Genomic DNA, 18,242 nt, shown 5'->3' with positions numbered 1-18,242 from the left:
CACATGTATTATGTTTCCGGTTAACACAATTCTAGCATGAATAATAAACATTTATCATGATATAAGGAAATAAATAATAACTTTATTATTGCCTCTAGGGCATATTTCCTTCAGTCTCCCACTTGCACTAGAGTCAATAATCTAGATTACACAGTAATGATTCTAACACCCATGGAGCCTTGGTGTTGATCATGTTTTGCTCGTGGAAGAGGCTTAGTCAACGGGTCTGCAACATTCAGATCCGCATGTATCTTGCAAATCTCTATGTCTCCCACCTGGACTAGATCCCGGATGGAATTGAAGCGTCTCTTGATTTGTTTCGTTCTCTTGTGAAATCTGGATTCCTTTGCCAAGGCAATTGCACCAGTATTGTCACAAAAGATTTTCATTGGACCCGATGCACTAGGTATGACACCTAGATCGGATATGAACTCCTTCATCCAGACTCCTTCATTTGCTGCTTCCGAAGCAGCTATGTACTCCGCTTCACATGTAGATCCCGCCACAACGCTTTGTTTAGAACTGCACCAACTGACAGCTCCACCGTTTAATGTAAACACGTATCCGGTTTGCGATTTAGAATCGTCCGGATCAGTGCCAAAGCTTGCATCAACGTAACCTTTTACGATGAGCTCTTTGTCACCTCCATATATGAGAAACATATCCTTAGTCCTTTTCAGGTATTTTAGGATGTTCTTGACCGCTGTCTAGTGATCCACTCCTGGATCACTTTGGTACCTCCCTGCTAGACTTATAGCAAGGCACACATCAGGTCTGGTACACAGCATTGCATACATGATAGAGCCTATGGCTGAAGCATAGGGAACATCTTTCATTTTCTCTCTATCTTCTACAGTGGTCAGGCATTGAGTCTTACTCAACTTCACACCTTGTAACACAGGCAAGAACCCTTTCTTTGCTTGATCCATCTTGAACTTCTTCAAAACTTTGTCAAGGTATGTGCTTTGTGAAAGTCCAATTAAGCGACTTGATCTATCTCTATAGATCTTAATGCCCAATATGTAAGCAGCTTCACCGAGGTCTTTCATTGAAAAACTCTTATTCAAGTATCCCTTTATGCTATCCAGAAATTCTATATCATTTCCAATTAGTAATATGTCATCAACATATAATATCAGAAATGCTACAGAGCTCCCACTCACTTTCTTGTAAATACAGACTTCTCCAAAAGTCTGTATAAAACCAAATGCTTTGATCACACTATCAAAGCATTTATTCCAACTCCGAGAGGCTTGCACCAGTCCATATATGGATCGCTGGAGCTTGCACACTTTGTTAGCTCCCTTCGGATCGACAAAACCTTCTGGTTGCATCATATGCAACTCTTCTTCCAGAAATCCATTCAGGAATGCAGTTTTGACATCCATCTGCCAAATTTCATAATCATAAAATGCGGCAATTGCTAACATGATTCGGATAGACTTAAGCATCGCTACGGGTGAGAAGGTCTCATCGTAGTCAATCCCTTGAACTTGCCGAAAACCTTTTGCGACAAGTCGAGCTTTGTAGATAGTAATATTACCGTCAGCGTCAGTCTTCTTCTTGAAGATCCATTTATTCTCAATTGCTTGCCGATCATTGGGCAAGTCAACGAAAGTCCATACTTTGTTCTCATACATGGATCCCATCTCAGATTTCATGGCTTCTAGCCATTTTGCGGAATCTGGGCTCACCATCGCTTCTTCATAGTTCGTAGGTTCATCATGATCTAGTACCATGACTTCCAGAACAGGATTACCGTACCACTCTGGCGCGTATCTCACTCTGGTTGATCTACGAGGTTCAGTAGTATCTTGTTCTGAAGTTTCATGATCATTATCATTAACTTCCTCACTAACTGGTGTAGGTGTCACAAAAACAGGTTTCTGTGATGTACTACTTTCCAATAAGAGAGTAGGTACAGTTACCTCGTCAAGTTCTACTTTCCTCCCACTCACTTCTTTCGAGAGAAACTCCTTCTCCAGAAAGTTTCCGAATTTAGCAACAAAAGTCTTGCCTTTGGATCTGTGATAGAAGGTGTATCCAATAGTTTCCTTTGGATATCCTATGAAGACACATTTCTCCGATTTGGGTTCGAGCTTATCAGGTTGAAGCTTTTTCACATAAGCATTGCAGCCCCAAACTTTCAGAAACGACAACTTTGGTTTCTTGCCAAACCACAGTTCATAAGGCATCGTCTCAACGGATTTTGATGGTGCCCTATTTAACGTGAATGCGACCGTCTCTAAAGTGTATCCCCAAAACGATAGCGGTAAATCAGTAAGAGACATCATAGATCGCACCATATCTAGTAAAGTATGATTACGACGTTCGGACACACCATTACGCTGTGGTGTTCCGGGTGGCGTGAGTTGCGAAACTATTCCACAATTTTTCAAATGTACACCAAACTCGTAACTCAAATATTCTCCTCCACGATCAGATCGTAGGAATTTTATTTTCTTGTTACGATGATTTTCAACTTCACTCTGAAATTCTTTGAACTTTTCAAACGTTTCAGACTTATGTTTCATTAAGTAGATATAACCATATATGCTTAAGTCATCTGTGAAGGTGAGAAAATAACGATATCCGCCACGAGCCTCAATATTCATCGGACCACATACATCTGTATGTATGATTTCCAACAAATCGGTTGCTCTCTCCATTGTACTGGAGAACGGTGTTTTTGTCATCTTACCCATAAGGCACGGTTCGCAAGTACCAAGTGATTCATAATCAAGTGGTTCCAAAAGCCCATCAGTATGGAGTTTCCTCATGCGCTTTATACCGATATGACCTAAACGGCAGTGCCACAAATAAGTTGCACTATCATTATCAACTCTGCATCTTTTGGCTTCAACACTATGAATATGTGTGTCACTACTATCGAGATTCAATAAGAATAGACCACTCTTTAATGGTGCATGACCATAAAAGATATTACTCATATAAATAGAACAACCATTATTCTAAGATTTAAATGAATAACCGTCTCGCATCAAACAAGATCCAGATATAATGTTCATGCTTAACGTTGGCACCAAATAACAATTATTTAGGTCTAATATTAATCCCGAAGGTAGATGTAGAGGTAGCGTGCCGACTGCGATCACATCGACTTTGGAACCGTTTCCCACGCGCATCGTCACCTCGTACTTAGCCAATCTTCGCTTAATCCGTAGTCCCTGTTTCGAGTTGCAAATATTAGCAACAGAACCAGTATCAAATACCCAGGTGCTACTGCGAGCAATAGTAAGGTACACATCAATAACATGTATATCACATATACCTTTGTTCACCTTGCCATCCTTCTTATCCGCCAAATACTTGGGGCAGTTCCGCTTCCAGTGACCAGTCTGCTTGTAGTAGAAGCACTCAGTTTCAGGCTTAGGTCCAGGTTTGGGTTTCTTCTCTTGAGTAGCAACTTGCTTGCTGTTCTTTTTGAAGTTCCCCTTCTTCTTTCCTTTGCCCTTTTTCTTGAAACTAGTGGTCTTGTTGACCATCAACACTTGATGCTCCTTCTTGATTTCTACCTCCGCAGCTTTCAGCATTGCAAAGAGCTCGGGAATAGTCTTATTCATCCCTTGCATATTATGGTTCATCATGAAGCTCTTGTAGCTTGGTGGCAGTGATTGGAGAATTCTGTCAATGACGCAATCATTTGGAAGATTAACTCCCAATTGAATCAAGTGATTATTATACCCAGACATTTTGAGTATATGCTCACTGACAGAACTGTTCTCCTCCATCTTGCAGCTATAGAACTTATTGGAGACTTCATATCTCTCAATCCGGGCATTTTCTTGAAATATTAACTTCAACTCCTGGAACATCTCATATGCTCCATGATGTTCAAAACGTCGTTGAAGTCCCGATTCTAAGCCGTAAAGCATGGCACACTGAACTATCGAGTAGTCATCAGCTTTGCTCTGCCAGACGTTCATAACATCTGGTGTTGCTCCAGCAGCAGGCCTGGCACCCAGCGGTGCTTCCAGGACGTAATTCTTCTGTGCAGCAATGAGGATAATCCTCAAGTTACGGACCCAGTCCGTGTAATTGCTACCATCATCTTTCAACTTTGCTTTCTCAAGGAACGCATTAAAATTCAACGGAACAACAGCACGAGCCATCTATCTACAATCAAGCATAAACAAGCAAGATACTATCAGGTACTAAGTTTCATGATAAATTTAGGTTCAATTAATTTACTTAAAGAACTCCCACTTAGATAGACATTCCTCTAATCCTCTAAGTGATTACGTGATCCAAATCAACTAAACCATGTCCGATCATCACGTGAGATGGAGTAGTTTCATTGGTGAACATCACTATGTTGATCATATCTACTATATGATTCACGCTCGACCTTTCGGTCTCCGTGTTCCGAGGCCATATCTGTATATGCTTGGCTCGTCAAGTATAACCTGAGTATTCCGTGTGTGCAACTGTTTTGCACCCGTTGTATTTGAACGTAGAGCCTATCACACCCGATCATCACGTGGTGTCTCAGCATGAAGAACTTTCGCAACGGTGCATACTCAAGGAGAACACTTCTTGATAATTAGTGAGAGATCATCTTATAATGATACCGTCAATCAAAGCAAGATAAGATGCATAAAAGATAAACATCACATGCAATCAATATAAGTGATATGATATGGCCATCATGATCTTGTGCTTGTGATCTCCATCTTCGAAGCACCGTCGTGATCACCATCATCACCGGCGCGATACCTTGATCTCCATGGTAGCATCGTTGTCGTCTCGCCAATCTTATGCTTCCACGACTATCGCTACCGCTTAGTGATAAAGTAAAGCATTACAACGCGATTGCATTGCATACAATAAAGCGACAACCATGTGGCTCCTGCCAGTTGCCGATAACTCGGTTACAAAACATGATCATCTCATACAATAAAATTTAGCATCATGTCTTGACCATATCACATCACAACATACCCTACAAAAACAAGTTAGACGTCCTCTACTTTGTTGTTGCAAGTTTTACGTGGCTGCTACGGGCTTAAGCAAGAACCAATCTTACCTACGCATCAAAACCACAATGATAGTTTGTCAAGTTGGTGTTGTTTTAACCTTCGCAAGGACCGGGCGTAGCCACACTCGGTTCAACTAAAGTTGGAGAAACTGTCACCCGCAAGCCACCTATGTGCAAAGCACGTCGGGAGAACCGGTCTCGCGTAAGCGTACGCGTAATGTCGGTCTGGGCCGCTTCGTCCAACAATACCGCCGAACCAAAGTATGACATGCTGGTAAGCAGTATGACTTATATCGCCCACAACTCACTTGTGTTCTACTCGTGCATATAACATCAACATATAAAACCTAGGCTCGGATGCCACTGTTGGGGAACGTAGTAATTTCAAAAAATTTCCTACGCACACGCAAGATCATGGTGATGCATAGCAACGAGAGGGGAGAGTGTGATCTACGTACCCTTGTAGACCGACAGCGGAAGCGTTAGCACAACGCAGTTGATGTAGTCGTACGTCTTCATGGCCCGACCGATCAAGCACCGAAACTATGGCACCTCCGAGTTTTAGCACACGTTCAGCTCGATGACGATCCCCGGACTCCGATCCAGCAAAGTGTCGGGGAATAGTTCTGTCAGCATGATGGCGTGGTGAAGATCTTGATGTACTACCGTCGCAGGGCTTCGCCTAAGCACCGCTACAATATTATCGAGGACTATGGTGGAAGGGGGCACCGCACACGGCTAAGAATATGATCACGTGGATCAACTTGTGTCTATGGGGTGTCCCCTGCCTCCGTATATAAAGGATCAAAGGGGGGGTGCGGCCGGCCAGGAGAGGGCGCGCCAGGAGGAGTCCTACTCCCACCGGGAGTAGGATTCCCCCTTTCCTTGTTGGAATAGGATTCGTGAAGTGGGAAAGAGGAGAGAGAGAAGGAAGGGGGGGTGCCGCCCCCCTCTCCTTGTCCTGTTCGGACTAGGGGGGAGGGGTGCGCGGCCCAGCCCTGGCCACCTCTCCTCTCTTCCACTAAGTCCCACTAAGGCCCATATACCTCCCGGGCGGTTCCGGTAACCTCCCGATACTCCGGTAAAATCCCGATTTCACCCGGAACACTTCCAATATCCAAATATAGGCTTCCAATATATCAATCTTTATGTCTCGACCATTTCGAGACTCCTCGTCATGTCCGTGATCACATCCGGGACTCCGAACAAACTTCGGTACATCAAAATGCATAAACTCATAATATAACTGTCATCAAAACCTTAAGCGTGCGGACCCTACGGGTTCGAGAACAATGTAGACATGACCGAGACACGTCTCCGGTCAATAACCAATAGCGGAACCTGGATGCTCATATTGGCTCCCACATATTCTACGAAGATCTTTATCGGTCAGACCGCATAACAACATACGTTGTTCCCTTTGTCATTGGTATGTTACTTGCCCGAGATTCGATCGTCGGTATCTCAATACCTAGTTCAATCTCGTTACCGGCAAGTCTCTTTACTCGTTTCGTAATACATCATCTCGCAACTAACTCATTAGTTGCAATGCTTGCAAGGCTTATGTGATGTGCATTACCGAGAGGGCCTAGAGATACCTCTCCGACATTCGGAGTGACAAATCCTAATCTCGAAATACGCCAACCCAACATGTACCTTTGGAGACACCTGTAGAGCACCTTTATAATCACCCATTTACGTTGTGACGTTTGGTAGCACACAAAGTGTTCCTCCGGCAAACGGGAGTTGCATAATCTCATAGTCATAGGAACATGTATAAGTCATGAAGAAAGCAATAGCAACATACTAAACGATCGGGTGCTAAGCTAATGGAATGGGTCATGTCAATCAGATCATTCACCTAATGATGTGATCCCGTTAATCAAATAACAACTCTTTGTCCATGGTTAGGAAACATAACCATCTTTGATTAAAGAGCTAGTCAAGTAGAGGCATACTAGTGACACTCTGTTTGTCTATGTATTCACACATGTATTATGTTTCCGGTTAATACAATTCTAGCATGAATAATAAACATTTATCATGATATAAGGAAATAAATAATAACTTTATTATTGCCTCTAGGGCATATTTCCTTCACTCCACACATTGACCGCTATCCAGCATGCATCTAGAGTATTAAGTTCATAAGAACAGAGTAACGCCTTAAGCAAGATGACATGATGTAGAGGGATAAACTCATGCAATATGATGAAAACCCCATCTTGTTATCCTCGATGGAAACAATACAATACGTGCCTTGCTGCCCCTACTGTCATTGGGAAAGGGCACCACAAGATTGAACCCAGAGCTAAGCACTTCTCCCATTGCAAGAAAGATCAATCTTGTAGGCCAAACCAAACTGATAATTCGAAGAGACTTGCAAAGATAACCAATCATACATAAAAGAATTCAGAGAAGATTCAAATATTGTTCATAGATAAACTTGATCATAAACCCACAATCCATCGGTCTCAACAAACACACCGTAAAAGAAGATTACATCGAATAGATCTCCACAAGAGAGGGGGAGAACTTTGTATTGAGACCCAAAAAGAGAGAAGAAGCCATCTAGCTAATAACTATGGACCCGAAGGTCTGAGGTAAACTACTCACACTTCATCGGAGAGGCTATGATGTTGATGTAGAAGCCCTCCGTGATCGATGCCCCCTCCGGCGGAGCTCCGGAATAGGCCCCAAGATGGGATCTCATGGATACAGACAATTACGGTGGTGGAATTAGGGTTTTGGCTCCGTATCTGATCGTTTGGGGGTACATAGGTATATATAGGAGGAAGAAGTACGTCGGTGGAGCAACAGGGGGCCCACGAGGGTGGAGGGCGTGCCTGGGGGGGGGGGGGTAGGCGCGCCCCCTACCTCTTGGCCTCCCTGTTGGTTGCTTGACGTAGGGTCCAAGTCTCCTGGATCTTGTTCATTCCAAAAATCACGCTCCCGAAGGTTTTATTCCGTTTGGACTCCGTTTGATATTACTTTTCTTCGAAACCCTAAAATAGGCAAAAAAAACAGCAATTCTGGGCTGGGCCTTCGGTTAATAGGTTAGTCCCAAAAATAATATAAAAGTGGATAATAAAGCCCAATAATTTCCAAAACAGAAGATAATACAACATGGAGCAATCAAAAATTATAGATACGTTGGAGACGTATCAGGCCTACAATCACAACACATTCGGGAAGATCCATCTTTTTTTGGTACTAAAAGAACGGGTACCGCACAAGGAGAGAGACTTTCCCTTACATAACCTTTGTTTACTAGGCCTTCAAATTGTCGCTGAATCTCCTTCGTTTCCTCCGGATTTGTGCGCTATGGTGGTTGGTTCGGCAATGGGGCTCCTGGAACCAAATCAATTTGGTGTTCAATGCCTCTTTGTGGTGGCAGCCCTGGTGGTATCTCCTTGGGGAACACATCTTCATACCCCTGCAAAACTTTGGCAACAACACTAGGATTCGTAGAAGGTAATTTGTTAGTAGAAAGAAAGTTGTCCTTGTACAAAAGTACAAAGAACATAGAATTGGGTTCTCTCAACTCTCTCATGTCCCTTTTCCTAGCCATCATAACTAATCCCTGTTTTCCCCATGTCTTGTTCAATTTAAGCTGTGGGGTTTTATTTGGCTTTGGATTCTCTTGCTCACTATGTTGGTGGATGTCACTCAAGTATTTATCGCTCACTCTCTCTCTTTCTTTTCCAGATCATCCATCAATATTTCTTCGGGTGTCAAAGGGAGCAAAGATATGCGCCCTCCCTCGTATTGGAACGAGAGACGATTAGCACGTTCGCTGATTTGCACATCACGATCATACAACCAAGGTCTTCCCAACAACAATTGGCATGCTTGCATTGGCACCATGTCACATTCCACTTGGTCTCGATACTTCCCAATGGAAAACTGAACGGTGACTATATTGCTTACTCGAAGTGTACCACAATCATTGAGCCATTGCATCTTATATGGACTTGGGTGCCTTCTTTATTTCATTCCCAATTTATCTATCAAATCTGAACTTGCAATGTTGTTGCAGCTGCCATTGTCAACAATAATTCTGCAAACCTTGTCCTTGATGGTGCCACAAGTGTGAAAATATTATGTCGCTGCCCTTTCTCTTCTCTAGCTGCATTAACACTAAGAACATGACGGGAAACAAAGCAATCTCCCATGTCGGCCTGAATATCACAACCACTCTTCTCGCCCTCTTCATCCCCATGATCATCTGATGCTCCATTATCTTCGTGCTCACTCTCAGATTCCCATTCACCTTGTTCATTCACAAAGAGAACTCTCTTGTTTCGACATTCAGAAGAAATGTGACCATGCCCTTTGCACTTCCAACACTCAATATCTCGGCTTCGGGATGATGGTACAGCCGTGGGGTTAGAAGTACTTCCAGCAGCAGAAGGAGCACGCTTGTCAATATTCCTAGGAGCCGGTGATGATGCCGATGAAGCCGTTGTTCGTCGGGTGGCAGTAGGGTGTGAAGTATGCTGAAACTGAGAACCACCATGAGAGGCACTTGGCTGCAACCTTTGCCATGGTGTGTTGGTGCGGTTATGAGATATCCGTCCATGACCACTCCGCTGCACCTTCCTCTCCGTGCGCTTTGCTTGCTCCAGAATATCTTGTAGAGTGTTATAGGGAAACATCTCCACAAAATCAGAAATTTCACTGTTGAGACCATGCAGAAATCTTGCCATCTTTGACTCCTCATCTTCATGAATACGAGCACAAACCAGCAACAATTCCATCTCTTTATAGTACTCATCCACCGTGTGCGTACCTTGGCTGAGGCGTTGCAATCTGTTTTGGAGATCTCTTTGATATTGTGAAGGAACAAACCTTCGCCTCATGGCTTGTTTCATCTCTTCCAAAGTGTCAATGTGGTCACGGCCTAGCAGCAACTGATTTTCTTGTAGTTGATTCCACCAAGTGAGTGCATAACCAGAAAACTCAACACAAGCAAGGTTGACTCTCTTCGGATCAACAAGGTTATGGATACGAAAAATCTGATCACACTGCTCTTCTCAATCAAAATATGCATCGGGGTCTTCCTTTCCTGTGAACTTGGGGACGTGCAACTTGATTCTTGCCATGTCATCTCGACCATCTCGATCATGACGTTCTGCACGACGCCCATCTTCAGCAGCACGACGGTATGGGACACCATCATAATCATCAAAATCATCTCCATGACCACGAGCAACACGCTCATGATGGTCATAGTAGTGCCCACGAGGACCATGGCCTCGCCCTCGAAGTTGTCCTCCTCGCTGCCCTCCATGAGCAGCAGCACCACACCCGCGAGCAGCAGCCACATGTCCACCATAGTTGCTGTTATCATCCTCCAAGTCACCATCCACAACAGCATGCACGGAATTCTCATCGCCAACTTCCTCAAGTGGATCAATAGGGTGTTGTCGGTGTCGAATCCTATCACCACCTGCTGGAGGACGCTCATGGAGCATCCTTTCCATGGCTTGGAGTAAGTTGTTCTCGAGTCGCTGCAACTCGGCACATGTGACCGGGGCATCTTCTTCCCCATGGTTTTCTCCATGAACACTCGATCTAGATCCTGCCATGTTAGTAAGGCAAAAAGTGGAATAGGATAATTTTGTGGAATCACACAACCTCACCTCTTACTCACCAAAGTTCTTATGAGTTCACATCAGATTGTGCTTCTCCCGGATGTGTTAAAGCGATTGAAAGACAGGGATCAAAGAACTAGCTTCGGTTTTTGGTGGAGCTCGGTGGGGTAAACAAAAAGGGGCTTGTGCTGAAATCAAGTTGATGCAAACCAAGAAAAATATGTGGATGGATCTACCGCACCTTTGCACCAAGATTGACAAACACAACACACAAGCTTCTGAAAATTGTCTATCAAGCTGAAACTTTTGGATCTTACTTTTCTTTTTCTCTCTTGACTTTTTTGCCACTCTTTTTCTTTCTTTCTTTGATTCTTTTTTTGCCACTCTTTTTTTTCTCCTTTTCAAAGCACAACAACCAAATCTGAAAGCAACTATGAAGATGAACTTGGTGCAGATCTAAAAGATGAAGAACATGCAAGGTATGCAACAACAAGATCTCAGCACCAACAAGGCTTGGATTTATTTTTGGTGGGGCTTTGGACTTCTAGGACAAAAAATATAGCATGAAAAACACTCGATCTAAAAGGATGATAGCAAGATAAACTTGGATAACAGATCCTACCGTGTCAACGAAGGCTCTGATGCCAGATGATAGGTGGGAACCCAACGAACGAGTTCACGCCTGAGGGTGGCTCGATCTTCACGTCGTAGGACCGAACCGGGAGGGATAACTAGCTGCAAGCAGCCGGGATAACTAGCTTTATACCTGCCAAGGTTGGATGCAACCCGTACGTTGGGGAAGGCTGGCCGAAGCTACAGATAACTAGCTGCAAGCAGCCGGGATAACTAGCTTTATACCTGCCAAGGTTGGATGCAACCCGTACGTTGGGGAAGGCTGGCCAAAGCTACAAGAACTCCAACCCGTTGTCCGAACAATCGCAGAACCACAAACCGGGACTAATCCACACAAAACGGCCGGAACCGTAGAGCACGAACTAGGGGGAACCAGAGGCTCCTTCTCGCGAATCCGAATGAACTCACAAGAGCAAAGGTAGCAAGATCTCTTGGATCTCTCTAGCAGTCTTGCTGCATAAGCTTGTAGCTAAATGGTTTGACAAAAGGTTCTCAAGAGGATGGGGGAGATGGGGTTTTATAGCAGGGACAACCCCCCTTGGCTAGGTGTGAAAATGGTTTCAAAAGTAAACAGGTTTGCATGGCTTTCTTGGGGGAATAAGCAGTCAACTTTGGGAGTTGTTGGAGAGCTCCTCGGAAATTCGCGAAGCCTTGACAGCCTGGTCACCTTCCACGAGAATGACTACAACTTTTGACTCACAACTCCAAATGATGTGAGGTTTTTGCCATTGAAAAGATAATTTGATGTAGCTTCTGTTGATGTACCCCTATAGCCCCATCTCTCTACCACATGGGTGTGGCACACCAAAACATCAGAGGTAAAAACTGACAACATCAACTTCACTTGAAACTTGTTTCCTCCAAACTTGTTCCTCCAAACCGGTTGCTTCAAGAGCTCATAGGTTGTTGGGTTTCTTCCATGTGATACGTAAGTTCAACCAACAACAATGGAAATCATAGTTGTGTCATCAAGGTTACAAGGTAAACTTAAGTTAGCGTTCACCTGGTCACTTATTAGTTTGGCACGACTTTTTGTGCTTGGACCTATAATTGTTGGAGACTTGTCGATGATTGTGGTGCCTCATCACCTGCCAACCGTTTCTCTATCATCTTAGCCAATGCATGCCAACGGTGAGGATAAGCAACGATCGTGCATCACTTACATGAGAAGCTACATGCGATATTAGGCACCCTGCAAGCATGGGTGTGTGTGAGACTTTTGGCCATGTCCAAAAGGAGACAAAAGGCTACTAAAGGATCTCCATGGCTTGCGGGGCAATCAAATCACCTGGGTTCATCAAGGAGCAGCGGCGGAGGCGGGATTACTCAAATATGGATGTTGTGCGGTCGACTGAAGCAAAAAATTCAAATTTCACACTGTTCACAAGAGTATAAGTAGTAAACAAAACTAATATGCAGTTGATAGTCAAGATGGCGTTAATAATACTTGGGTTGATATCATCAAATCATCTGGGTTCATTTGGGAGTAGTAGTGGAGGCAGGGTTAGTCAAATATTGATGTTGAGGGGGTCGGTTGAAGCAAAAAAATCAACTTTCGGAATGTTTCAAGAGTATAAGCAGTAAATCAACCATGTTAGGGGGGACAAACCCCTGGATGGTCCCCTAGCTCTGCCACTATCAAGGAGGAGTCCAAGATAGCTGATTAATTTGTTGAGATGTATCACCACGAGGAGGTCATGTGGCCACATAAGTCTTGCATTCATTAGTTGATTGAAGGTGATAAAAACACTCAATTTTTTTCATCTCTGTGCTAGGTAGCGAAAGAAAAAGAACACAATTTCTTGGTTACGACATCACGATAGCTTCGTCCCATAAGACATAGCCAAGATGGGATTCGTGACATGTGCTTTTTATAAGGATATGTATTCATCAGAGGGGCCGGTTCATATGCATGTTATACCCGAGAAAGTCACTTTAGAGATGAACAACGTGCTTATCTCAGACATTACGGTGAAGGAGGTAAATATAGCTCTGTTTGGGATGTGAAGGAGAGTTGGGACCAACATATAAGGAACTCTCTTTCGCATCCCACTGGAGCATGAGAAGAAGATGGCACACTCTGTCGCTCGCCTCACCACACCACGCTCCAGGCCTTCAAAACTATGCCCTTTGGGTTTCTGCACCGAAAAAAGGGTGTATGGTTTTTGGGACCATCTCGGCGTGACTGCTCGATTACGGCACCTACTTCCATGACTTTGTTCACTTCCTCAACTACATCATGACTGACAACTCCGACGACCCCATGAAGAAAGTTGTTGTCGCCGTTGTCGTTGCTTGACCTTTCGGACTGGAGGGCATGACTTGTTCATCCTTTTACTAGTTTGTGCATGTGCAATGCCTATAAGTTTTGCAGTTTCAAATGCTTCATGTTTTGTACGCACTCACATGAATAATTTACAGTATCTCACTAATCTTGACAACAAGGTCGTCATGTTTTTTTATATGGAAGAAGTTAATTAGACAATTGCTAATATATCGAGGGTGGACCGCCTTTATGTCACCTAAAAAGTACAAATAAATAATGTATAATGGACAATTTTATTGTTGGTCTACCCTGATTCATTGGGCTAGATCCGCCGCTCAATATATCCAATAATATTCACGTGAAATGCAATGGACATTTTGACCTCCCGCCACACGTCACGAGTAAACTAGCAAATGAGGGTGTTCTCAATACTCTCCTCTCTAGTACTTCCTCCGTTTCATAATGTAGTGTCAATAGATTTTTCTAAAGAAAACAAACTTTGAAGAAGTTATAGAGAACCATCAATATCTAAAACATCAAATATATACAATATGAAAATATGTCTTATGATGTATACCAAATGTATTTGGTATTCTAAATGTGGTATTTCTCTCTCTATAAATTTAGTCAAAATATGTAGAGATTGACTTATATTCTGGAACGAAGGGAATACTGCTACAGAAGATGCAAGTGTTGCATTCCGCTCGGGTGGCAGTCATGAGCAAATGTCCACAAATTGACTTCAACCTTCCAAATCACCTTCCAGAACTTTTACTCGCTTGCAAAGTCAGAAGGCATACCCCAACTAAGAGGACAAAAAGCTGGTCGAACGAGCATGATTATAAAACGTACCTGGCACGTGGCCGGCAAGCGAAGTCATCACCTCCACGGGAGTGCGGTGTTGCAAAGACTGAGCTCCATGGAGCTTGTTTTTCAAAAGGAAAATCAAAATATAGTTAAAGTTTCAAAAAAAATGTCAAATGTTTTTTTTTACAGATACATATGCATATTCTTCAGGTATGTATAAAATTTCATCGACTAATTTGATTATTTGCATCTACACATAAAGGACAAATATCTGGCCCAAATACAACAAAGATAAAAGCTCATTTTAATTTGTGTATTTGTCTTTTTTGTGTGCATCAGATATGAAATACATGTCCATGAAATTTTATACATATATACTACAAACATATGCCTAGATGTATGTAAAAAATACATGTATATATTTTCTTTCAGAATTTTTGAGGTGTGAAAAAAGTTTTTTGGCTGAAAAAAAAAGAGCTCTATGGAGTTCGGCCTCTACTTGCACTTTTCCGCCACATCTGGTCTGGTGAATGGAACTCTGAAATCCAGTTTTCAGTACCAGTAGTATCTAAACCGCCCTGCCATTTCGAATGCCCCCCACCTGACTCGCTGTGGAAGCAGATCCCCGGCAAAGAGAAAGGCACGCGACGCACGTCCCCGCCAGCTCCGAGCCTCCGAAGGCAGTCGACTGGGAGGCGACCGCCATGGCCACCGGCTGCGTCCCCGGCGCTCTGCGCTTGGTTCCGTGGCGAGGAGCGTCGTCCTCCTCCACCTCCTCCTCCTCCCGCGCCCTGGCTCGTCTCCGCCCGCGCGTTGCCTCGTTCGCAGCCCCGCCTCGGCCTCTCCATCGCGCCCTTCGTCCAGTTCCCGCCCCGCACATGGCGCTCCGTGCTCCTCTTCCTCCTGCGAGGTGCCAGGTCCCCGCAACTCCGGGTGAGTCCCTTGATCCCTTGCGTGCTTGATATGGTACGGTAGGGAGGGGGGAGGGGGGAGCGGGTGCTGGTATCCGGAGAAGAATACGGCCCTTGCTGCCGAGATGTTCGGCGAAATGCGTAGTCGGCAGCAGACGCCCTTCACGTGTTTGATTGTCGGTATCCTGAGAAGAGCACGGCCCTTGCTGCCGAGATGTTCGGCGAAATGCCTAGTCGGCAGCAGACGCCCATCACGTGTTTGATGGTTGCGCCCACCAAGTGTTCGACAGTAAGCTCACGATCACACGAACACTTTGTTTTTTCAGTACACGCGAGTCTTGTGCGTGTCATTGTCTGAAGATCAGAATGGGGTATGAATGTATGATACAACAGTTTGCAATTTACAGTTTACCCTTAGCCGTAGACAGGCTCTGCCTCTACAAAAGGCCAATTACGTTACACCTCTCTCTTGCCCAGCTCTACGAGCCTGGATTGTAAGCGATATATCAGACTTTATGTTGGTCACCGCCTCTATTTAGCTCCAGCAATAGGTTGTACATGCATGTAATCGCAGTAGTGTTAAATTTGTGCCCCTGGCGCTGTCTGTCCAGGATGGTTGAGTCCGCTGAAGTCCACCAGTACTAAGGATTGGCATTGCTTGCCAGAGTAAACGACAAAGTAAATTAGACAGCTCTAGAGACCTGATGAAGAGTTTGGCTTGAAGATGAGTCAGAGGACCACACCATCCTAGCACCAGGAAATTCACAGTAACGACATGGAATAGAGCATACGCAGACCGAGATGAGAATTGGCCACTGGCTTCGAACTTCGAAGAAAAGCTGTCCTAACTCCTAAACCTTGGGGTTCAGCTAAGATGCAGCGATTGCACTCTGTAGCTGACGTGTCAGGCCCAAGTGTCATTTGTTAGCGCCTCTTCACTTATCTTTTCAGGGCATTCTTCCTCACAAAAAGGATTAAATCCAGCGCCCACCTATCCATCCATCATTTCAGAAGGATATTCACTTACCATGGCCAAGGGTGATCTTTGTTCCTGCACAAAACAAATCCGCTGTTGCCGGATACAGACAAGTGAAAGTCACTCCATGGGCAGTTGTCTGAAGTGCGGGAGAGCCAGCACCTCCGAGCCCTGAGAGGAGTGTTTAGGAGCTTTAGATTGTGAAGTCCCAGACCTCCCACTAGCTTGGGTTTGTGTAGGGTTTCCTGGGCAACCAAACGATGTCCACCATGGGCTTCAGAGCAGCCCCGCCAAAGAAATACCCAGTGTAACTTGTTCAGACATAATGAAATCAGCGCTTGATTGAGCAGATGGAAATTTCAGCTGTCAGCAGATGTGAGCTGATTAAAGGCTGCAAGCACATAATCCTTTATAATTGTCCAGCAGTGCTGCTAAAAAGGCTACATAAACGCATTTGGCTGTAAGCAATATTGATCCATGCATTGTGAATCACAGTCCACAAATGACAATAATGTTGGAGGCTGTCTCAAGGCGTCTTGTATTGGCATTAGGACTTTATTGCACATGTTTGACATCATGCATTGGATGGTTTTGGTTAGCAGTTCCGGTTCACATTGGGTTTCATACGATGGCTAAGAGCTTCCATTATGTTTTGGTTCTTTTAAACCTTTTACTTAATCATAAATGTAATGAAACACATTCCGGAGTTCATGTAGGATAGCTGCCCATGCAACATGAGATGTAGTAATGGCAGGTTTCTTATCGAAGACAAGCATAATTTCGCCTGGGAAGGTCCGGGAGAGGGGCACAGAAGGAGAAATACCATGTATACAGTACATATACATGATCCATATGAGCCTGTGCATGTGTATGTGTTGTATAGTCTGAGCTCATGGAGAAGGGGTGCTTGTGTCGTTGTCTTGTACATGGGTATGTGATGCCTTCATAGAGTCTTATATACTGTCTATTGACGCAGTAAATTGAAGTCTATTCCCCATCCTCTGTTCTTCTTATCCCCTTGTTCCCTTGCTTAATCTGCCTGACTATTTTTATTCTTGAAATACAGAGTCTCCCTTGCAGCCGCCAAGCTTTTGGGAAACGGTGTGGCAGGTGTGTAAGCGTGTCTCCTGGAAGCACCTTGGTACACTCACGCTGCTGTCTGGCTGCATAGCAGTTGGTTTCTTTGCAAACAAAGGGGACCCACGCGCCTTGTTGATAGTTGATGTACTGGACAAAGCGAACAAAGCATACAAGCCAAGTCTGGAGTTCGCAGTTTTACTCATCGCACTTTTCGTTTCTCTGTCGTCAAGGTATGATAAAACCTATCAACTTAACATTATTCTGTATTAGTTAGTGGTTCTGAATATAGTTTTTCCAAATCTTGATTGATATCAATTTTGTTCAAATTTTGCAGGTAGAGGCAGAGGATTGCTCAGGTTTTTTGGGCACATGTTTTGGACAGTAGGAAGTAAGTGGTACAGTTACTGATCCTTACCATAGAAGTACATGGTGGAGATTCCCACCGGTTTTATCAGAAAGGGATGGGTTGCACATACGGAGACCCGACATGACCAATAGCACTAGTTATGGAGTTCCTGAAATTGCTTTATCTCAGTACAAATTTCCACCAGATGCACCAGGCGTGCGTGCACACTTTATGTCGTTTCCCTTGAGGTGGAAACATCATGTTTTTCGGTGTTCGCTGTGAGCGATGTCATCTGCTGTGAACGATGAACCATTATGCTGCAAAGTTGAAAATGTATCACTGTCAATTACATTTTTAGTGTGCTTGTACGTTTTCCGAAATGCTTGATCAAATTCTGTTGAACAAGCCTTCTACCTATTATTGCCGTACAGTAAGGTAGGATTTTTATTCATTGGCATTTTTCAAGCATCGATCAACACATTGGGAGCGATGCATCTAGAGTAGATTCTGTGCTCCGTGTTGTGCTTGCCGAAGAAGTTTTTACTCCCGAAAGACAGACATTTTGTTCCTCGCTAACCCAATAATCAGCCCCAACGTCCATACTAGCAGGATATTTTGCTTAACACA

At 44.1% G+C, this 18,242-nt stretch overlaps 1 protein-coding gene and 1 pseudogene across 1 annotated transcript; one reads left to right on the top strand and one right to left on the bottom strand.

Moving 5' to 3' along the window:
• Positions 1 to 9,009: 9,009 nt before the first annotated feature.
• LOC147972031 (uncharacterized) lies at positions 9,010 to 10,590 on the bottom strand (annotated as a pseudogene).
• A 4,174-nt stretch (positions 10,591 to 14,764) lies between these two features.
• On the top strand, positions 14,765 to 18,042 carry LOC125509834 (uncharacterized). The gene is made up of 3 exons (XM_048674858.2): positions 14,765 to 15,235; positions 17,256 to 17,499; positions 17,604 to 18,042. Exons 1-3 carry the CDS (start codon positions 15,007 to 15,009, stop codon positions 17,605 to 17,607), a joined length of 477 nt encoding a protein of 158 aa, XP_048530815.1. The 5' UTR covers positions 14,765 to 15,006; the 3' UTR covers positions 17,608 to 18,042.
• Positions 18,043 to 18,242: the final 200 nt, after the last annotated feature.

The sequence above is a fragment of the Triticum urartu genome, chromosome 5A (genome assembly GCF_056163025.1).
Source record: "Triticum urartu cultivar PI428250 chromosome 5A, HENAU_Tu73, whole genome shotgun sequence".
Classification (NCBI taxonomy): Eukaryota; Viridiplantae; Streptophyta; class Magnoliopsida; order Poales; family Poaceae; genus Triticum; species Triticum urartu.
The sequence above is the reverse complement of the archived record's forward strand: the minus strand, read 5'-3'. Positions and strand labels throughout refer to the sequence as shown.

Excerpts from the sequence above, each read along its gene's own strand:
- LOC125509834 (XM_048674858.2), top strand. The coding sequence starts at position 15,007 with ATGGCCACCGGCTGCGTCCCCGGCGCTCTGCGCTTGGTTCCGTGGCGA. Across the intron at positions 15,236-17,255 it reads CCAGGTCCCCGCAACTCCGG|AGTCTCCCTTGCAGCCGCCA; the intron begins GTGAGTCCCTTG and ends CTTGAAATACAG.